This window comes from Manihot esculenta, chromosome 10, assembly GCF_001659605.2.
Source record: "Manihot esculenta cultivar AM560-2 chromosome 10, M.esculenta_v8, whole genome shotgun sequence".
NCBI lineage: Eukaryota > Viridiplantae > Streptophyta > Magnoliopsida > Malpighiales > Euphorbiaceae > Manihot > Manihot esculenta.
In genome coordinates, this window is record NC_035170.2 from 16,087,327 (window position 1) to 16,111,286 (window position 23,960).

Below are 23,960 nucleotides of genomic sequence, written 5' to 3' on the forward strand. Positions count from 1 at the left end.
TTGTTCAGATCTGATCTGAAAAAAAATACGAGCGATCCGAGATGTCCGTGATATCAAGCCCGTTTTGATAGTACTACATAATAGCATAAGAAATCCAAACCACTTCTACTTTTTATAATTTAATCCACTAGTTTCTATTTTGGCATATTTGAACAAATTTTTTTTAAAATTTTAAAAAATTTTATCAAAGTTCCATCAATACCAAATGGCAGAGGCAAATGAAAGGGGTCAAACCAAGAGCCCCAAATCACTCCAAAATAACACTCCTAATACCATTTTCTTCGCCAACAATGCTAGCTTCTCCTTCTTTCCTTTATAACCTTCTTCTCTCTCTTATCCAATACCTCTTCATTTTTCCAAATTTTGCTTTAACTTTTTTTTTTCAATGTGAGCTTTTCAAGTTCCGTCAACACCAAATGACAGAGGCAAATGAAAGGGGTGAAAGCAAGAGCCTCAAATCACACCAAAATAACACTCCAAATGCCACACCAAGACCCTAATGATAAATATGAAGACAATGCCATAGACAACAATAACTACCACCACCATCTCGACAGGGATTCTGAGGACCACACCAATCCTAACCTCCCCAGTCTATTCTTCCTGATCCCAGCCATATTGTAATTGAGATGCTCATTGATAGTGAGTTCGCATAACTTCCCTTTGGTTTTGAAGCTTGTAGTGAAACCGTCCTCTGAGTTGGTTTTCGCTATGGTGGCCTTAAAGAGACAAATTTGATTAGGAATGATAGTGGTAGGGGGCAGTTGCCCAATCTAGAGAACGTATCGTATGGGCATAATAATCCAATATAGAAGATAGATCTAGGGTTTATAAAATTCCTAAATAACATATAGTTAAATTTTAACTTAGGCTTTATTTTTTTTGGCAGGTGATTCATCTCAATTAAAAAAAAAAAAGTTAGGTGGTATGCCTCCTAGAATTAGGCACATATCTCCCAATTCACCTCTTTCTCTTGGTTCCTCAGAACTCTTCTTTTCTTCTTATTTTGCTACAATTTTATTATGAAATCAAGTTTAACTTTTATTAAAGTTGCGAGATCTGGTCTTAATTTTTCTTTACCTTAAATTATATTTTCGTTCTTTTTCTGTTTATCATATCTCCTCTCTCAATTCACCCCTTTCTCTTGGACTCTTCTTTTCTTTTTCTTTTTATTTTTCTACAATTTTATTATGAAATCAAGTTTAGATTTTATATTTTTCTACAATTTTATTATGAAATCAAGTTTAGGTTTTATATTAGTTGTGAGGTCTGGTTTTAATTTTTCTTTATCTTAAATTATATTTTCATTCTTTTTCTATTTAACCTCCATATTTTTAGAGATTCAAGAGGCCTATTGAATATCCTAAATAGACAAAATAATGCTAATTAACTCAAATATGTAATTAATTATTTAATTGGATTAATACAAGTAACCATTAACATAGAATTTATGTTAAAAAATTGAATGATTTGATTTAAATAATTTGCTTGCAATTGTTAATCAAGTTGGATTCTTCTTTTCTTAAAGCAATTAATTAATTAAATCTATACACTTGTTGGAGTTGTTAATTAACTAGAAATTAATTTAGGCTTTATAAATTAATTAAAAATTAATTTAGCGCTTTGTAAATTAATTTAAGATTAAGAATTGGTGGGAAAATTAAATGAACTATCTTTTGAATCAACAATTAACTGAAAACCTCTAAATTAATTTTAGCTGAGCTTTTAAATTATTTATTTATTTCATCATGCAATCACATTATTTTATTTCTTCTCTATCTTAAAATCAAATTTTCTAATTGAAATTCCATTCTTTTTTTTTTCTTTTTAAACAATTCTTCTTTTCCTCACTTATCATGACTATGGGATCGACATTCATTCATTCTGTCTAAAAAAATTATTAAATTAGAAAAGAAAAATAGGTTTTAATTAACGGATTCGACTACCATCATGCTATGACCTCTAAATTGGATATTATGATCATGATTTGCGAGTAAGTCTTATGTTTATTTATTCTATTTTTATTTGCGAGTAAGTCTGATGTTTATTTATTCTATTTTTATCATTTTTTTTTTGCTTCTTATCAACCATTTTCTTTTCCTTGAAAAACCATAATGGGCCATCCAAATGAGAGATTTAGCTGAAAGGGCTATATCCACACATGTATAAAATATCTCAAGTAATAAAGTGTAAGTAGAGTATCATATCACAGGACTGATTAAGTACAAAAATACATGTAAATTTAATTATTATTTAGACTACTAATTATGAAGATAATAGTAAAATTGAAATAAAATAAGACAATGAAATTAAATAACTCGACAAGATAATACAGAAAAATAATTAATATTAAGAACTATATTACTTTGATTTCACTTATAATCTATTCAATTAATTCATATGGTTAATAATCCAGCTTTAATTGCAAATAATCCTCTCATAATTGACTCTCTCTCCCAAGTAGGACCAAATTAATTAATTAAAAATATTACATATCTTTCAATAATCTGTTTTTCAAATATCGTGATTATTTTTTCTAAGACTTCACAAGTCAAATCTTCCTTCGTAATCTAATTAATAGTTCTGTGATATTAAATTCTCTATTTGGTGCTTAAATATTTCCTCTATTAATTTAAAAATAAAATCATTCAAACATCCAAAAAAATACTCAGAAACATTAATCTAAAGAATAGAATAATAGTTTAAGTAAGAGAAATCAACTCAAATAAATTTTAAAAAAAATCCAGAATCCAAGCAATAAAGTCAAGTAGCAAAAGAATTTAGTTGCTCATAATAATTCAAGAACAAATTCATTTGACAAATTATCTAAAATCATCCTAAAATAATTCTAAAAAATAAATCAAAAAAATAAAGGAAGAAAAGAAAAAACTATAGATGTGCGTATTTCTCTGCTAAGTCTCCAAATCTTCCTCTTTGAGTTTTCTGCAATCTCTACCATATAAAGGTCTTAAAAAATGAGTCAAACATCCTCTAAACTCTCAAGCATGATGTATTTATACACCACTAAGACTCTTACTCGATAGCCTTAGGAGTAAACTTGAAAAACCAAGTTTCTTTATAAAAATACGAATTTATCACACATCTAGTGCCTAAAATACAGGATAAAGAGTGAAAACACGAGTCTACCCCATATTTTTTTTTTTGTTTTCTTCTATTCTCTTCCTTTCATATGAAAGCACGGGCAGAGGGTAAAAACACAAAGTAATCTAAGATAATAGAGGTTTGCCCCATGTTTTTGCATGTTTCTCTAAGTTTTTTTAACTTTTTTCCCTTTGCTTTATTTTAACTTATAAAAAATAAAAATAAGTAAAATAAAATATAAATGCTTAATAAAAAAAAATCAATGAAATTAAATGGGTGTGGTTTCAAAAATATATGAATAATCATGTTATCACCACATCAAATAATTTGCATAACTATACATATATTTTTAGAACCAAATCCATATAATTTCATTGATTTTCCTTATTTTTATTAAGTGTTTATGTTTAATTTTAGAATCTTTGGTTTTATTTATAATATTCTCAACTCCCTCCTTACTTATTTAATGGGGTTTAAATTGATAGGTTCTATACTCTTCCATTCAAAATGAACACATATATTTCGTAATGGAGTTTTTAGATCAAACTCTACCAAGAGTATATCACTATGCTAGACAAAGATGCATTTAATATCAAAGTGAGTAAACCAATACCTATAAACTTTCATGTCAAAAGTTGGATAGATTATAAAAAAGGCGTAGAATATTAATAATTACATCTTAATTTTTCTTATAGGGTATTTTAACAAAAATTCTTGAGAGGTAGTATATTGCCACTTTTTGGGATTCTTCATGGGATCTAAAGTTGAGCAATTTGATGTTAAAAGGGAAAGAGTTAAAAATTATTGATTTTGGGCTCACTAGAGGCTTCATAAACTATGATGGTGCTCTTACTTCAAAGGTATAGATGTTATAAAATCTCAAATTTATTTTAAAAATCTATATTTCTTATTTTAAAATAGTGATATTCTTTAGGTCAATTGATCCAAAAAGACCTAAGTTTAATCATATTTGTATTTTAATTTAATTATTTTAATTTTAGTTTAATTGGCCCAACCTTTGTGTTTTGACAGTATATGCGGCAATTTAGTAGTCAAGCATGCTATGTTAATTATTACTATTATTTTTAATTGGCCAATTGGCTGAAAAAGGCCTAAAGTTTGTGTCATTTTATATTTTAATTCAAATGTTTAAATTTTAAATAAATTGACTCAATGTTTAGCTAATTTTCAAAATCAAAATTCAAGATAAGCAATTTAATTATTAAATATGTAGTTCACATCTTCAACTGTTATAAATTTTGTTTTACAGTTGTTAAAAAATCTATAAATAATATAAATATTGGGACTTTTTCGATCATTTGTTCATTAGTTTATATAAATAATAATAATAATAATAATAATAATAATAATAATAATAATATAGCATGCCAACTAGACTATTAAATTGACACATAGACTATCAAATTTAAGAGTTTGCAGACGGATTAAAATTGTACTAAAATGCAAAGTTGGATCAATTAAACTAAAATTAAAAGAATTAAATTAAAATACAAATATGTACAAACGTTGGGTCTTCTTGATCAATTGGCATATTCTTTCTCCTATTATTTAACAGTTAAGAATATAGGCTTACATGGAATCAGAAATTTTGCTTGGCTCAACTCTTTACTTTGCAGTTGCAAACATGTGATATGATGTATTTGTACCACATTGAAACTTTTATCTCATAACCTTAGGGATAAACTTGAAAAATCATGTTTCTTTGCAAAAATAGGAGTTTGATCATGCATTTAGTGTCTAAAACAAGGGGTAAAGAGTGAAAACACGGTCTTCCTTGTTTTTGCGATTTTCCTCCATTCTCTTTTGTTTCAAATGAAAACATCCGGCAAAAGGTAAAAATATGGGAAAATCTAAGATAATACAAGACTGCCCCATGTGTTTGTATGTTACTATAAAAAATACACTAAACTTTTTCAAATTTTGTTTGAGTGTGCCTCTTCACTCATTGATTTATTTTAACCTATAAAATAATAAAAATAACTAAAAACACCAAATAGTAAAATAAAATATAAACACTTAATAAAAAAGAAAATTCAATAAAATTAAATGAAGGTGGTCCCAAAAATATATGAATAATTATGCAAATTATGACCATATCAAATAATTTGCATGGTTATTCATATATTTTTAGAAACATATCTATTTAATTTTATTGATTTTCTTTATTTTCATTAAGTGTTTATTTTTAATTTTAGAATTTTTTTAATTTTATTTCTAACATTCTTAGCTCCCATTTATTGGGGTTTATAATTTTTTTTATTGATATATCAAATATTTAGTCTTTGCTTAATTGATAGGTTAGAATACTCTTTCATCCAAAATGAACATATTTGCTTCATGAGAAGTTTTTAAGTCAAACTCTATCAGAGTATGTCACTAGGCTGGATAGAGGTCTGTTTAATATCAAAGCTAGTAACCATCACCTATAAAACTTTTATGTTAAAAGTTGAATAGCTTGTAGAAAAAGCATAGAACATTAATAATGACATTTAATTTGTTTTATAGGATTTTTTAAGACAAATTCTTGAGGGATGACATATTACCACTCTTGGAGATTCTTTATAAGGAAATAAAGTTTAAAAGGAAATAAAGTTTAAAAGGAAAAGTGTTAAAAATTAATTTTGAGCTCACTAGAGCCTTCATCGGCTATCATGGTGTTATTTCAAAAGTATAAATATTATCTAACTTCAAATTTATTTTTAAAAAAATCTATATTTTTTATTTTAAATAATAATATTCTTTATGAACATAGGATTACATAGAACCAGAAATTTTGCTTGGCTTGACTTACTCTGTAGTTGCAAACATGTGATATGATGTATTTATAAGGATTGAGATTCTTATCCCATAGCCTTGGGGTAAACTTAAAAAACCAAGTTGTTTTACAAAAATACGGTTTTGGTCTGGCATTTAGTGTCTGAAACACAGGGTAGGGAGTGAAAACACGGGTATACCCATATTCATTGGTGTTTTCTTTGATTCTCTTCATTTCAGATAAAAACATCAGATTCTCTATGTCTTTTTTGTTTCTACGAAAATTATTCCAAACTAAGTTTTTTTAAAGTATGTCTCATTCATTCATTGATTTATTTTAACTTATAAAAATAATAAAAACAAGTAAAAACAGCAAAAAAATAAAAATAAAAATTCTAAAATTAAACATAAACACCTAATAAAATAAGAAAAATCAATGAAATTAAATAGATGTTGTTTCAAAAATATATGAATAATTATAAAAATCATATGATATAGTGATAATTTGCATAATTATTCATATATTTTTAGAATCACATCTATTCAATTTTATTGATTTTCCTTATTTTTATTAAGTATTTATATTTTATTTTACTGTTTGGTGCTTTCTACTTATTTTTATAGGCTAAAATAAATCAAAGAAAAGAATGAGGCACACTAAACAAAACTTGAAAAAGTTAGGAGGATTTTTGGTAGGAACAGTAATGAGGACGAGATAGGCCAAAATATTTAGAATGGGTGGATCGATCCAAACGCATCCACTTAGCGGCAAAAAGCATTTTAGTCATAATTTTTACTAGGTGTGTTAGAATCGCTATTAAGTCCCCAATTTGAAAAGCTGAGAGCTACATTTGTTATTTACTTTTAACTATATAATGGCTCGTCACGAGGCCCAAAAACAATATTTAGGGCCTCAAAATGGCCTCTAAAGTTTTTTTATGAATGTTTTAGGGTTTTTTAAATTTTTTGTACACCTATTTAAGGCAAACGTTATATTTTGTGAGAAAGCTTATTTTCTCTTCAAAATTATATACTTTTTTCTAAACCTATTTAGGTTTACTTTTGAACGCATGCTATGTCAAACAGACAAAAACATGATGTATTATCTTAGGTTGCCCCGTATTTTTAACTTCTGCCTCATGTTTTCATGTGAAAGGAAGAGAATTGAAGAAAACAAGAAAGAACACGGGTAGACCCAATTGAAGTATGTTTAAGCACTAAAGAGGGAATTAAATATCACAAGAATATTAATTGAATTAAGAATAAAGAGTTGACATGTGGAGCCTTAGACAAAATAAGCATGGTGCTTGAAAAATATAGTAATAATTTTTACTTGATTAATTTGGTCTTACCGGGGAGAAAGGATCAATTACTTTAGGATTATTTGCTCTTAATCAGAGTTGGATTATTAACTCGATGAACTAATTGAATCAAGTCCAATTGAAATCAAGGTACTCTAGTTCTTAATATTAATATTACTGCATATTTTATTATTATTATATTTATAATTAGTAGTATAAATAATAATTAGATTTACATATATTTTGGTATTTAATTTTCAGTTCCTATGGATATGATATTCTACTCACTACTTTATTACTCAATTTTATACACTTCTGCGTATGGCCTTATCAGCCAAATCTCTTTGTTTGGAAGGCACTTTTTTTTTTCAAGAAAAAGAAAATTGTTTATAAGAAGAAAAAAAATATGATAAAAACAAAATAAATAAGCATCTAAGTCTTATTCGCAAATCATGATCATGATATCCAATTTAGAGGTCCCATAAACAAACTCATCTCTAAGCACCATCTCTGCAAAAATGTGACCAACAGACCACATGTTTGCAGCTACAACAGAGTAACAAGTTGAGCCAAACAAAATTTCTGGTGTCATGTAAGTATATGTTCCTATCTGTTATAAGTAATAGCATAAAGAATACTAGTATTTTAAAATCAATAAATATAGAATTTTTCATAATAAAGTTAGATTACATAACATATATATCTCTGAAGTAAGAACATTATAAGAGCTAATGAAGCCTCTTAACTAGGTGTATATAGAAGATTCCAAAGAGTGAAAATATGTTAATCCTCAAGAATGTCTTAGAAAATTTCATTAGACAAATTAAGATTTCATTATTAATGTTTTACATCTTTTCAACAATCTATCCAACTTTTGACTTGAAAGTTTTATAGATGATGGTTTACTTGCTTTAATATAGTAAGCGGACCTACATCTAGCCTAGTAACCTACTTTGATAGTGTGTTCCAGCCTATCAATTAAGCAAAGACTAAGTATTTGATATATCAATAATAATAAAAAACTTTTAAATAAGTAAGAGGGAGCTAAAAATGTTATAAATAAAATAAACAATACTAAAATTAAAAATAAATACCTAATAAAAATAAGAAAAATTAATGAAATTAAATAGATGTGGTTCTAAAGATATATGAATAATCCTGCAAATTATTTGATGTAGTGATAATTTGCATAATTAGTCATATATTTTTAGAAGCAGGATCATTTAATTTCACTGATTTTCCTTATTTTTATTAATTGTTTATGTTTTATTTTACTATTCTATTTTTTTATTTATCTTTATTATTTTTTTAGGTTAAAATAAATCAAGGAATAAAGGAGCCACACTAAAAGAATCTTGAAAAAGTTATGAGCATTTTTGTAGAAATAAACAAAACATGGGACAGTCATGTATTATCTTTAGTTAATCTGTATTTTTGCCTTCCGTCCCATGTTTTTATATGAAAAGAAAGAATTATAGAAAACGGTAAAAAACACGGGTAGACATGTGTTTTCACCCTCTACCTCATGTTTCGGGCACTAAATGCACGATAAAACTCTTATTTTTATTAAAACAGTTGTTTTCAAAGTTTACCCCTAAGTTACATAATAAAAGTGTAAGTAGTATAAATACATGGTATTGGAGAGATTAGAGGATCTTTGAGTCACTTTTAAAGAGTTTCACGCAGTATAGATGATGGAAAACTTAAGGAGGAAGATTTGGATATCTATAAGGAGGAAGCACACATTTATATTTTTTTTCTTTTTTTGCTTTTATTCTTTTGATTTATTTTTTAAAATTATTTGATTATGATTTTGGATAATTTATCAAGTGAACTTGTTCTTGAATTTTTTATTATAAGCAACTAAATTCATTTGCTAGGTTAATTGATGTAGCTTGGATGGTGGGTTTTTTTTAATTTATCTGAGCTGACTTAGCTTTACTTAAACTATTATTCAATTTTTTAGATTAATACTTTTTTAATACTTTTATAGATACTTAATGACTTTATCTTGAGATTAATATTGAAAGAAAATGTTTAAGTATCCCATAAATAATTAAATATCATAGTAATATTAATTGGATTGGGAATAAAAATTTGACTTTTAAAGTATTAGATAAAATAATCCATTTGAAAAATTAATTAAATGATTATCAAATTATAAAAAGACGGTTAATAATTTTTAGTAAATTAATTTGATATTATTCGAGAGAGACGATTAATTATTTTAGGATTATTTACTCTACTCTTGGTAATTAAAGTTGACTTATTAATGAATTAATTGATTAGGATTATTTGTTATAGTTTTGGTAATTAAGTTGAATAGTTAACTGTATGAATGAATTGAATAAGATCCAAATGAAATCGATGTAATATAATTTTTAATAGTAATTGTTTTTGTATATTTTGCTTTGTTAAGCTATTTAATTTTATTGTCTTAATTTTTTTCAATTTTATTATTATCTTCACAATTAATAGTCTAAAAAATAATTTGTAAAATTAGATTTACATATACACATTTGGATATCCCCTGTCAGCCAAATCTCTTTATTTGGAAGGCCTATTTCTTTTCCAAGAAAAAGAAAATTGTTGATAAAGAGCAAACAAATATGATAAAAATAAAATAAGCATCAAGCCTTACTCGCAAATCATCATTATCAGGATATCCAATTTAAAGGTCCTATAAACGAACTCGTCCCTAAACCCCATCTCCGAAAAATGCAACCAACATATCACATGTTTGCAGTTGCATAGTAATAACTCAATCTGAGCAAAAATTGTGGTCCTATATAAGCTTATATTCTCTCTATTATAAATATTAGGATAAAGAATACTATTATTTTAAAATAGCTAATTGACTTTAAAAAGATAAAAATTTATGTTTTTTATGATTTTATCTAAATATTTCAATTTTGATAATTTAGTTTAAAATCGAGATAGTTTCTAATAAATTTTATCCTAATTCGAAAATAGGTTAAAAAGAATGTCATTTTAGTGATGTGACTTGGCATTTTTTTATTATTACATGAGGATCCTTTTGACATATATATAAAAGATAATTTATATTAAAAAGTCAAACCTTTTACATATTTTGAAAATTTTATTCAAACCATTTAATTTTAATAATTTGTTCTAAAATTAAAAGATTTGCACAAATTTTATTCAAATTTAAAATCAGGGAATATATTCTTTATTATGTGGCATTATATTTTATTGTTTTATTATTCATCGTGTGATCTATTTGATACATATGCAAGCTTTGCAACGCATAATCAATAAATGATTATTATTTTAATCAATTAAACATCTGGCTTTTTGCTGATTTTCATCATCGTTGGAACAGATGGCCCATAAACAGGCAGTGAGTGTCGGAGAGGGGAGGAGTGTCGCTGAGAAGAACGTGGTGTCGGTGTCCCGTTGCGGAGCATCGCGTCGCGAGGGGTGGCAGCATCGCGTCGCGAGTGGTGGCAGCATCGTGTCATAAGGGGTGCAACATTGGCATCAGCGTCGTCCCAGGAGTTGTCGAAATCTTCAACGACGTCGATGGCAACAACTTGGAGAGGAGAAGACAGTAGAAATCGTGTAGAAGAGAGGTGTAGCCAGGTCTTTTAAAATGAAAGAGATGATAGTTTTTTTTTTGTTTGAAGTCTTCTTTTAACATTTTTTACGAATTAGCCATGGATTAAATTTCGTCTCGAAATTTTTAAAAATTTATTGCTAGTCTATCGAAAATATGTAATTATAATATCGTCGCAAATTAGTTGATGATATAGTTATTTTTTTTTTTTAAATGCAAGTAAAGTCCATCGCTAAATTCTTTGCTGATAGTTTGTTTTTTGATAGTGAAAAAGGATATGCTGTATGATTTCTTTTTTAAATGTAAATAAGGTCAAGCCAAAAAAAAATGAAAATAAGTGTAATCAAATAAAAATGCATGTAATATTAGTTTATAGTAACTATTTTTTTTTATCAAAATTGGTTAGAATTTAATTTTATAATTTTAATTATGAAAATATTTTTAGTCACGTTTATCCTCAATAAACTATCATTGATAATGGCCTAGGTAATGAAAAATTAAATTTTTTTACTATTTTATAATTTAATTTAAAATTTTAAAAGTTAATAAAATCGTTAAAAATTATAAATTTTGTTGCAATTATATCTAAACTTAAAATTTAGATCGAATAAAGTGTGTTTTACTGACGTGACAATAGGACGTTGATTATTTTATTATACTCAATGTCATTTAGATAAAGTTATTGATAAAAAAAATCGGAAACTTTCTATCATTTTGTAATTTAATCCGAATTTTTAAAAATTAATATAATTCGGCAAAATCTCTAAATTTTTTTTTCTTTATTCCCATTTGACTTGGTACAAAAAACCACAACTTTAACTTCTTTTTACTTGCCACTAGTTCCAGCAGAATATATTAATTTCTTACTTTTAAATATTTTGTTAAGTATTCATCACTATAAATTTCACTATATTCGTTATAAGAAACCATGTTAATATAATAGAAAAAGAGAAATTGTAGTCGTATTATTTATGATGTTATTTAATCTTTTGTTACTGCTCAATAGTATAAATTAGTGCAGACACAAGTACAAATATTGCATTAAGAGCAAATATAATTAAAACCCAAAAGAATTATGAAAATCATAACTAAAAAATAGAAAAATTTTTTGTTATGGTTTATAGCACCAAACAAATGGAAATGAAATCTAATAATAGGGTTTTAAAAATTTAGTGATTAAAAAAGATAAATTTAGATATTTTAAGTTGAATTATATTAATTTTGAAAGTTTTGAATTAAATTACAAAACAGTAAAAAATTTTAGATTTTTTTTGTCAATAACATTTATTTACGTGACGTATAAGTATATATAATAAAATAATCTACGTTATATTACCACGTAAGTAAGATATACTCTCCTCATTTCAAATTATAAGTTTAGATATAATTATAATAAAGTTTGCAAATTTGGACAATATTACCAAAATTTAAATTTTTGAATTAAATTACAAAATAACAAAAAAATTTTAAGTTTTTTATATATATAGCCCTTGATAACGATGAAAATTCATAATTTACAAATGCAATACTAATATTATATATTTTCCCCAAAAATACATTTGGATCCGGACACTTTTTTAAATCTCTTTAAATTTTTAATGGCAAAACCTATTGTAACGATATGTAACGAGATAATTGTGATTACCATTTGATTTTTGGCGCTGGATTTTCAAGTTTGAGGCTCTTTTCTTATAGTACTTTAAATTACATAAGCTCATATTACATAATTTTTTAAGTTTGAGCTGGACTCAAGTGTATTAAAACTCAAATTTAGCTCATTACAGATATATTAAACTCAAGTAAGTTTTCTACTCCACTCGATTTCAATTTATTTATATTACCAATAAGCTAAGCTCACTGTAAGAAATTTCTAAATTATCAATAAATTTTTACATTGGTAATCCAGTAACGATTTATTGGTAAACGGATTTATTGGTAAACGAACTACCAATGGATTACAAACGGATTACAATCCGTTGTTAAAAAATTTATTAGTAAATTTTTACCAATGATTTTTAAGTCCATTATTAATACTAACGGAAACATTATTAATACTGATGGAATTATCAACGGAATTTTCGTTATTATTACTGATGAATTTTAAATTAAGAGAAAAATAATTTATTAACAGATATGAAATTTGTTGATAAAATCATTAGTAAATTATCAATGGATTGCAATCCATTAGTAAATCTATTGGGAATTTAAATAATTTAAAAATTAATTATTATTTTTGGTTAAATAATAAATTTTATTATTAATATTATTTTTATTAATTTAATAAGATTTAAAATTATATTATTATTATTACTAAATTTATAATTTATATCCAATATTTATTAGAAATATATAGAAAATGGAAATAAAAGAAAAGTAATTGATATAAAATGAGGAAAAATGATTAAAAAAAGAAAAAAAAAAGAGAAAAAGAAAGAAAATGATAGAAAAAATAAAAATTATGAAAAAAAGAAATAACAAGAGTAAAAAGGAACAAATTATTAGAAAAGAAAATAAATGTAAGAAAAATAATAGAAAAAAATATAGATAGAAAGAAAATGTTAAAAGAAAATAATGTAAGAGAAACTAATATGTATGAAAATTATAGAGAAAATAAATAAAATGAGAGGAAATGGAAGAAAATTGAAGAAGTGAAAGAAAAATTATGGAGAAAAATAAAAAAAATAATAAAAGAGGGAAGTGAATGAGAGAAAAAAGAATAAGGAATGAAAGGAAAATAATAGAAAAATTGGAAGAAAAAATATAATATAATAAAGTGAAACGAAAGAAAGTAGGTAAAAAAAAGGAAAATGAGAGAAGAAAAGAAAATGGTAAAAGGAGAGAGGAGGTATTATATTTATAAATGTGAATTATTAATTAATTTAATAATATATTTTGTTATTAAATTTAAAAAAAATATATATATTTTTTTTTCAATAATTACAAATGGATTTGAAATTAATTACTAAATACGTAGGTGAAAAAAATGTGAGTTAAAAAAAATATAAAATTTTATGTAAAATTTTATTTTAAATTTATTAATAAATAACATTCGTTAATAAATTTAATATTTTTTTATTTATAAATATAATGTAAAGTTTAGTAATGAACTTTCAAATCTATTCCTAATTTTATGTGAAGTTTAGTAATTTTTTAATCTATTATTAATTTTTTGGATAAATTATTAACAGATTTAGGGTGGGTTAATAATTTAAATATTATTTTAAATTTATTAACAGATTAAAATTTATTAGTAAATTATTAATAAATTTATTAATGAATTTAAAATATTTTAGCAAATTTCAATATCAATTATTATATAAATTTATAAATTATTAGCTCATTTTAATATCTAACGGATTATCAATACATTTTAAATTTTTTGGTGAATTTTTATACAATACTTTTTAAAAAAAAATTATTTTTTTATCAGAAAAAATATAATTAACAGATTCATCTCTCTATTTTTAGAATCTAACACTTTCATTTTTGAGATTTAATTTCGTTAAAATTATAGATTCTTCCGTAAAAAATGCCGTTAGTGGCAGAAAAATGACTGAACTGCTCTTTCTAGAACCTAATACTTTAGCCTCTAAAATTTAATTTCTACAAATTTATAGGTCTCTCTCTCAAATAATAGAAAGAAAAAAATACATTTTCGTCCCTAAAATATTACATGATTAATAGATTTGTCTCTCTATTTTTCAAATTCGAACACTTTAGTCTTTAAAGTTTAATTTTGTTAAAATTTTTAAAAAAAAATCTCAAACTCAATCTCCATAAATAAATAAAATTTTTAATAAATTTAATATTCAAATTCAGAAAAATAAGAAAAATCAAAATATATAAATTTAAATTATTAAAATAAAAAGTTAAAACTCAATAGAAATTGTTTTTGTGATGTTGCTAGCTGTAGATCGCCATTTTAAAAATTCATTAAAATGTTTTTGACATTTTAAAAATTCTACTAGTTAGTATTTTCATTAATTTTAATAATTAAGTATTATAAAAAAAATCTAAAATACCCTTGATATGAATTATATAATTTTAAAAAATTTATTAGTTAATTTTTTTAAATTTTTAAAAAGTTTAATAATTAGTTCATTCACATAGAAATATTTTAAAATTTTCTTTTAATACTTAAATGACTAAACAGAGAGCCTAGTTAGTATATTTTTTAAAATGTAATGGAAGTTTTAATGTATTTTTTAAAATTGAAAAATTAATTAGTGAGTTTCTGTATATTAGAGGGATTAAATGGTAATTTTTTTAAAAAATATTAATTTTTTTATATTTTTTAATTAAATTATATTAAACTAAAATTATTATAAATATAAATTAATTTTTAATATTATTTTATTTGATAACATAATTATTCAATTAAATTAAATTTTATTAGTTTTATTAAACTATATATTTGACCCAATAGATTTTAGTTTGATTCATTTATAAATCTAGATTCTTTGAGGAAAAAAAAAAATACAAATCTATATTGGTTTGGAGTCAGTTTACTGTATACCAGTTCAATTGATTGATTAGGTTTGAATTTAACTATGAAACTTACAATATTTTGCAATTAGTGCTCCGTTTATTTGAAAAAAAAAAAAATTGTAAATAGAAAATAAACAAAGTAAAATTAATGGTTAATACCAAGTTCATTTCCACTGGAAGAATTGAGTAAAGCATTTGGGCTTAACCAACAAATGCTTACATGGGTTTGGAATTATGGGCTAGACAACTCGTAAGCCGACGTAAAAAAGTTCGACGAGTGCCAATTGCCAAAGGAATTGACAATTGTTAGTGGATGTGTCCATATCATTCCGCTAAAAGAAGAAGAGGCCTTCTAGCTTTCGGTCTTCTTCCCAGCCCAGTTTTCATGGTTTCTACTTCTTCTTACATCTGATGTTAGACAGGAAAATTAACTTTTTTAAAAATTTAAAGTTGATTTTTTTATTGATTTAGCTAAATAAAAATTTAAAATTTTATTTTTACTAAGTAATTATATTAAATTTAAATTTGTTAAATGTATATTTTATTTTTAGTAAGTGTAAATACTAGATAGTGATTAATAGTTTAATTTTTTTTATACTTTTATTTGGTATGCCATTTTTTTAAGAAAAAAATTGAATTCTATCAAAATAAAATACAATTCATCTCTATTCATAAAAAAAATTAATTTATTTAAAATTAATCTAAATGTAATAGAATTTAATTCAACTCTTTTATATTAGACAAATTAATAATAAAATTTAAATTAATTTAATTTATTCATCATTTTTAATATTTTTAGATAAAATATAAATATTTATTCTTATAAATAATAAATATTTTTACCACATTCATTGAAAAATTATTATTAATATTTTTAAATTTAAAGTCTGAATTTTACATAATTTTTTATTATTAAAAACATAAAAATTATTTTTTAATTATTAAAATAATATAATAAAATTTTTTAATATTAATTATAAATGTATTAAATATTAATAATTAGTACGAAATTAAAATAATTTTTGTAAAAAGTAATTATTAATTAAAAATAAAAAATAAAAATAAAATTAAAGGTAAAAAAAGAAAATAATTTTTTAATAACTAATTAAATAATTTTAATGTAAATAACTTTAAGTAAAATCATTTTTTACAAAATTCTAATAATTTTGATCAGATTTATTTTTAATTCAAAATCAATTCCCACAAAAATTTAAAAGACTTAAATTCTTATATTATTAATTTTGTTAAAAAAATTTTAAAAAAAATTTTATTTCTTTAATTTTTTTTTAAATTTGGCATATCAAATAAAAAAAATATATATATTTTGTTCACCATTAAATATAAATATTGCGGGCTTGTTGTGTCAATGGAATAGAGAATTACAAATAAATATTTTGCTAGAGCAAATCGATTATTCTTTAATTTTAAAAGTAAGATAAAATGGTATAATTTTTTTACTTAATTAAAAATTTAAATTTAAATATCTAAATATAAAACATTTTTAACATTTAAAGGAAATATTTTATATTCTTAATTGAACTATATAAAAAAAGCGATTATTTCTGTACAATTTTATAGAAGCTTCAAGTGGACATCCTATTGGATTTTTCTATGTGGACTGTAAAAGACAACAAAACAAAACAAAACAAAAGACGTGGCACCGGGGATTGCGTCATTGCCTACGGAGCTTGTTTCCAACTTACAAATCTTTGTCTTATTAACCCAATTAATGCAATATTGTCTATATATTTATACATGAGATGAGAGACATGCATAAATGAGGAAAAAGTTAAAAAATTTCTAAGTTTTTATATTTAAATAAGCTTAATTTAATATTTTGTCAATAAAATTTTAAATTTTATCCTTAAGAATAAAACAAATTTAGTAATTAAAAATTATAAAGTATAATATTTTATTAGATAATTACTTATTTGGATTTAATAGATTGAGGTTCCAGTAAAAAGTTCAAATTGAATTTAGTTGTCTTCGCTCCGGTGTAAAGTTTTTTTTTTCTTTTTTCTTTAAGTTAAACTCCTGAACATTCGAATGTTATATTAAAACATTAATTTTGAGTCGAGCTGATGCTACCGGATGCATTTACCATCAGACTAAGCCTAGGAGTGCTTTTATCTATAAGGTTTAAATTTGATATTTTGTTCAAAATTTAAATTTTTAATGAGATGCAATTTCATTATCTCTTGCATTTAAGAATTTTTCATATTTTAAATACAGGCTACGATTAATAACAGTTTTATATCTCTGACTTCCCATATCTATCTTTCTTCAGGTGCAAGCCCATGACAATGGAGGAAAACAAAGAAGAAATTCATGTGCTAATGGTTGCTTTCTCTGCTCAAGGTCACATAAATCCCATGCTTAGTCTAGCCAAACGCTTGATCTCTAAAGGTCTTCATGTCACACTTGCCACCACTGAATTTGCCCGCCACCGCATGCTCAAGTCATCAACACTCAACTCCTCCACCACAACCTCGATCACAATCTCTGGAGTCCAAATTCTCTTCTTCTCCGATGGCCTAAGCCTGGACTACGACCGCAAGTCCAACATAGACAACTATATGGAGTCCTTAGCAAACTTTGGACCCGTTAATCTCACCAATCTTATCAAAGATTATTACTCCGAGAATGGTCACAAGAAGCTGGCTTGTATCATAAACAATCCCTTTGTCCCGTGGGCAATCAATGTCGCCGCCGATCTTGGAATCCCTTGTGCCATGCTCTGGATACAACCATGTGCACTTTACGCCATTTATTATCGCTTCTACAATAACCTTAACTCGTTCCCTACCTTGACAAACCCTGAAATGAGTGTTGAGTTGCCAGGCCTGCCATTGTTGCGCACAGAAGACTTGCCTTCTTTTGTTCTTCCTTCAAATCCATTTGGTAGCTTCCCTAAATTATTGGCTGAAATGTTCGTCAACTTGAAGAAGTACAAAATGGTTTTTGGGAACTCTTTCTTTGAGCTAGAAAACGATGTTATTGAGTCCATGGCTGAGCACTTCCCGATTCGTCCCGTCGGTCCTCTTGTCCCTCCATCACTACTCGGCGAAGACGACGACCAGGACATGGGTGTTGAGATGTGGAAAGCAGAAGATACGTGCCTTGAATGGTTAAATAAGCAAGAACCTTCTTCAGTTATATACGTATCTTTTGGAAGTGTCATTGTTTTATCTGCCAAACAAATGGGGAGCATAGCAAAAGCCTTAAAAAACTCTAAGCATCCATTTTTATGGGTGGTTAAGCAACCAGACATTCCAGCTGGGGAGGGACAGCTTCCATTAGGATTCTTGGAGGAGACAAAAGATCAAGGGCTTGTTGTTTCATGGTCTCCACAAACCAAGGTTCTGACAAAACCAGCAATTGCTTGCTTTGTAACACACTGTGGCTGGAATTCTCTCCTTGAAACTATAGCTTCCGGCGTGCCGGTGATCGCATACCCTCAGTGGACCGACCAGCCAACAAATGCAAAGCTTATTGTTGATGTTTTCCGTATAGGTCTAAGGCTTAGGGCGAACCAAGATGGGAGTATTAGCGACGGTGAAATTGAAAGATGCATAATGGAGATTATGGATGGACCAAAAGCTGAGGAGCTCAAAGCCAATGCAAAGGAGCTGAAACGGGCAGCGAGGGAAGCGGTGGCCTGCGGTGGCTTGTCGGATCGGAATATTCAACTGTTTGTTCACGAGATTAGTGGTCGAAGATGCTCAGATGCAACTCCATAAAATGTTGTGCGAATAATAATTGTATAAGGATAAAGAAAAAGTTCCACATGCTCTGATTCGTCGTTTTGTGATAAGATGTAGGGTCAATGTTAATTTTATGATTATTAGAAAAAAAAAGAAAGAAGGTAATACTCATAATTATGAAATAAATAATTCGATAATCTTATCATTTAAATAAAGTTAAATGTTCTAAATAAAACACTTATAATTATATTAAAAAGAAAAAAAGTAATAAGTATTATGAAATTTGTATTTACTCTTTAATTATATGTAATTAATTTTTAAAAAATAAAATAATATCTTGTTGGGAGCGACCTATCAACCAGACAACGTAACGATTTGTATTCAATCTCTTTGAGATCTGACGACTTATCCTAGATCCGATCTATTCGACCTGTCTTGTATCTTGTCTGGCATCTTGATAACCTGTCGATTTATTCGACCTATCTCCAGTCTTGACGACCTGTCGACCTGTTCAATATGTCTCGCGTTTGACGACCTGTCACTTCCAATGTGGTGGCGTACTTCATGTGAATATATTTTCTTCCATTCTTTATCTTGTACAGTATAGGAAGTTTAACTTGTATAGCGTAGGAAGTTTGCTCTGGGACTGTATAGGAAGCTTTGTGTAATACCCGGCTAGACTCCGGTATCGGAATTCCTACCGTCCGGTGGAATCTCGGATGTCGGAAGTTTCTAGTAGGGTAGAAACATGTTTTCATAAAATGTTTTAAGGTATTTCATGGTTTTAAGTAAAATGGAAATGAGTTTTTTTTTTTTTTTTTTTTTTTTTTTTTTTTTTTCATAAAAATAATCTTGGAGGAAAACTCAGGTTCGGCCGCCGAACATGCATGCCTTCGGGAGCACCTTTAGGCCCCCGAAAGCATAAGTGAGGGAAGTCCAGGTTCGGCCGCCGAACCTCAAGTTCGGCCGCCGAACATGGCATGCATGCGGAGGCACGTTCGGCCCCCGAACGTGGCCTGGCCAGCCACTATAAAAGGGTCCCTTAGCCGAAAACGGGCGAGTTTTTTCCCTATTTCTGGCCAAGGTGAGCTCTCCGCCGCCCCTCACCGATCTTGAGTCTTTTCCTTCAGATCTTTCGAGTCCTTCACTAGTTTTCATCTTGTTTTGAAGATTTCCGAGTTTTGAGCAAGTTTTGGAGTTTTGAGGTTCAAGAACTCAAATCTCTTCCAACTCCAAGTTAGATCGCCTCCACCCTCGATCTTCAAGAGGTAAGGGTCGATCTCTAGCTTACTTTATGTTTTAAACAAGTTTTATGCAAGTTCATGGGTTAGAAAATGCATGTGTAGCTTATGATGAGCTTATGGGTTTTTGATGTGATTTTGAACAATGTGGCTTGCAAATGTATGTTGGATGTGTTATAGATGGGGTTTTTGCTGGTTTGATGCCCCTAGGAACTTGTATGCTTGTGTATGAGTGTTGTAGAATAGGTTTATGCATGTTTGGTTGAGATTGTAGGCATAAATGCATAAGGGAGCTGAGTTTCTGCCATTCTGGGAGAAACCAGGTTCGGCAGCCGAAGGAACTTTCGGCCGCCGAACATGCTTGTGGAGGCAGCCTTCGGCTGCCGAAGCTTGCCCCCGAAAGGAGACTTTCGTCTCTGTCTGGGAGTTTCGGCCGCCGAAGGTGCCGCCGAACCTGCCTGACTTTCGGCTCTAGAGGGACTTTCAGCCGCCTAACCTGCCGCCGAAAGTGCCCTGTCCAGCCCTTTCTTGCATGTTTTTCTATGATTATTCCATGATGTTTTAGGGGGTTTTTGGGGAATAGTTTAGAGTTATGTTCATGTATGTTTGGTCCCTCATTTGTGTAACGACCCCAAAATGGACCGTCACCGGCGCTAGGATTCAGGTCGGCTTAAGGCCGCCAGAACCCGTAGCAAGCCTGCTATACTCTCTGTGTACCTGTACAACTCATACATGATGTACCTGTACAACTCATACATGATCATACATTTTCTGTGAAAATAAAAATTCTTTTCCGAACCAAGGCTTAACCTGTGCATGCACTATCTTTGTACTCTGTACTCTGTACCTCTGACTAGAGCTTACTCTAGATGGGTTCACTCATACCTGTTAAGCCTGGTTTTCACATACAGGAAAACATATACATACACAGATCATGTATAAAACATACATCACTAAGTCAAGCACATTTCTAACTGTATACACAACTAATACATCTCTTTACTATTACATGTCCACTCTAAGCTATTACAAATCTCTTTACTCTTCCTGTACTCTGCTGGACTGTCCCTGTACACTGTACACTGAACCTGCAAAACTGGGGTTAAGGGAGTGGGATGAGCTCTATAGCCCAGTGAGTAGAACAATAAAACATCTCAGTAAAATATGATCTCATGGAATGCACCATATCACAGACAAGCCACATCAAGAGTAAACCTGTCACCACATAGTCCCAGTAACTCTGTGCCAGGGCGTAGAATCGAGCACCTGGTCTTCCTGTCATATATGTATATGTGTATATAACACCTCTATACTTACCATTGCCAGGGCGTAGTCAAAGGCTCTTGGACTTTACTATTATATACCTGCCAGGGCGTAGTCAAAGGCTCCTGGACTTCCTGTCTGAGACTATTGGATCATTCAGCATTTACCCACATCACCAAATAACAATGCAATGCAACATATTCGTGGATACTAATGCAATCACCTTATGGCATAATCATGATGCATGAGATATGCTAAAACATTCCATTGTGCGTGCAAGTAAAAGAGTTAAATTTAGTTCCACTCACCTCGGGCTAACTGGACTGACTCTGCAGGCTCTGGAGCAGAACTCACTGCTGCTCTCTCTGGTTCCTCTGGTCTGTACCTATACAGATAGACTGAAATGAGGGACCAAACTAGCTTATGACCAACTCTATTAAACTCCCCAAAAATCCCCTTAAACTCACTCTAACATCCATGCAAAGCATGCAAAGGAAAGCTGGACAGAACACTTTCGGCGGCAGGTTCGGCGGCCGAAAGTCCTCTCCAGAGACGAAACTCAAGCACCTTCGGCGGCCGAACTTCCACTTTCGACAGCCGAACCCTTTCGGGGGCAAGTTTCGGAGGCTAAAAGGCACTCCAGAGACGAAAGTCTCTAACCTTTGGCGGCCGAACTTCCCTCCAGAGCCGAAAATCCAAAAGCTCGGGGCAAGCTTGGGCAGCCGAAGCCACCTCCTCACACCTCCTCAGGGGTTCGGCGGCCGAATGTACCTTCGGCTGCCGAACCTGAGTTCATCAGCAGGGCAGAAACTTGCCCTGCCTCTCGCCAAATGCACCAAACTCCTCTCCAACTTCACACCACACTTCCTCAACTTGCACACACTTATGTATATGCTCAAAGGGGTCAAAAACTACCTGAAAACCCCAAAAACACAACTCAAACAACACAGAAACAAGCTCTAGGCACAAAATCATCAAAAACTCTCAAAGAACCCTATTCATGCAACTCTCTCCATCAAACCCCATAAAACCTTCAGAAAACATAAAAACAAGCTCAGGATCTTCACTTACCTCTTGAAAACAAGTAGATGAAGGATCCTAACGTGGAGTTTTGGAGCAACTTGCCTTCCAACTCTCCAACCTTCACAACTTTGAGTTTTTAGCTTAAAACCTTCAAAAGATCATGAAAACTAATTAAATCGTTGCATGATTTAATGAAAACAGGAAAGAATACTCACAAAGGACAGAGTTTCACCTTAGCAAGTGAAAGAAACGATGCTCTGACCACTTCAACCGACTGAGAGGGCCATTTATAGGTGGCTGGCCAGACCACCTTCGGCGGCCACACGTGAAACCGAAAGCCATGCATGTTCGGCGGCCGAACCTCAACTTCGGCGGCCGAACCTGGCTTTTCTGCCTTGATTCATTTCCCTCAAAAACTCATTTCTGTATGCATAAAACTTAATGAACATACCAAAACATGTGAGAAAAACAGAAATCAAACCCTGCTAGAGACCCCCAACATCAGAAACTCCATCGGAAAGTAGAATGCCGATGCCGGACTCGAGCCGGGTATTACGAGTCCACCTGTGTAGGTTTGGACCCGAGGAACCGAGGACCCCAGCAGTGAGTCTGTTGCCCCAGTGTCTGGTCAGAGCTATCCAGAGGTGAGTGGAATAAACCTTTATGTTTTTAAGCAAATTAATCGTATAGTTTTGAGCATGTTCATCATGAATGCCATGTGATGAATTAGGTTGCTTGCATTAGAATTCACGAATATGTTGCATTGCACATTTTAAATATTGATGTGGATGAATGCTGGATGATCCATAGCCCTCGATCTATGATATGACGATGTGATATGTACGGTACGTAATGTAAGACCAGTGGGACCCATTCTACGTTCGCTGGCACTATGTAAGGGAAAGACCAGGACCCATTCTACGTTCTGGCACAGTTGGACACTGTTATGTTATGAGATGTAAGGGAAAGACCAGGACCCATTCTACGTTCTGGCACAGTTGGACCATGTAAAAGGCTATTGGTGACAGGTTCATCCTTGGTGTGATTAGCTGTGATGTGATGCATTCCATGTTATCATATGATTTTAAATGTTTTATTATTCTGCTCACTGGGCTCTAGTTGTAACGACCCGAAAATCGGACCGCTACCAGCGCTAGGATCCGGGTCGACATAAGGCCGCCGGGACCCGTAGCAAGCCTGACATGAAACCTGTAAACCTGTTCAATCCCATACATGATCTACAATCATACATAAAAATTAAAACCTTTCTTTCTTCATACACCAAACTCAACCTGTGCATGCACTATACATAGCATAACTTAAACATTAATCCCTCTGTGGGATCTCATCATTTGCCCCAATAGGCGAGACATCATATGTTGAGTTGGTCAAACATAAACATCAATAGACATCAAGATCATGTATATAACAAAAAGGGATTACAACAGACTGTGGTCAAGCACACTTCTAAACCTTAATATCATCA

At 29.3% G+C, this 23,960-nt stretch overlaps 1 protein-coding gene across 1 annotated transcript; it reads left to right on the plus strand.

Annotated features, from left to right (window-relative positions):
- Positions 1 to 9,949: 9,949 nt before the first annotated feature.
- Positions 9,950 to 19,152, plus strand: LOC110607277 (UDP-glycosyltransferase 84B1). Its single transcript, XM_021746364.2, has 3 exons — positions 9,950 to 9,957; positions 17,365 to 17,380; positions 17,531 to 19,152. The coding sequence occupies exon 3, from the start codon at positions 17,541 to 17,543 to the stop codon at positions 18,981 to 18,983; it is 1,443 nt and encodes a 480-aa protein (XP_021602056.1). The 5' UTR covers positions 9,950 to 9,957; positions 17,365 to 17,380; positions 17,531 to 17,540; the 3' UTR covers positions 18,984 to 19,152.
- Positions 19,153 to 23,960: the final 4,808 nt, after the last annotated feature.

Excerpts from the sequence above, each read along its gene's own strand:
- LOC110607277 (XM_021746364.2), top strand. The coding sequence starts at position 17,541 with ATGACAATGGAGGAAAACAAAGAAGAAATTCATGTGCTAATGGTTGCT.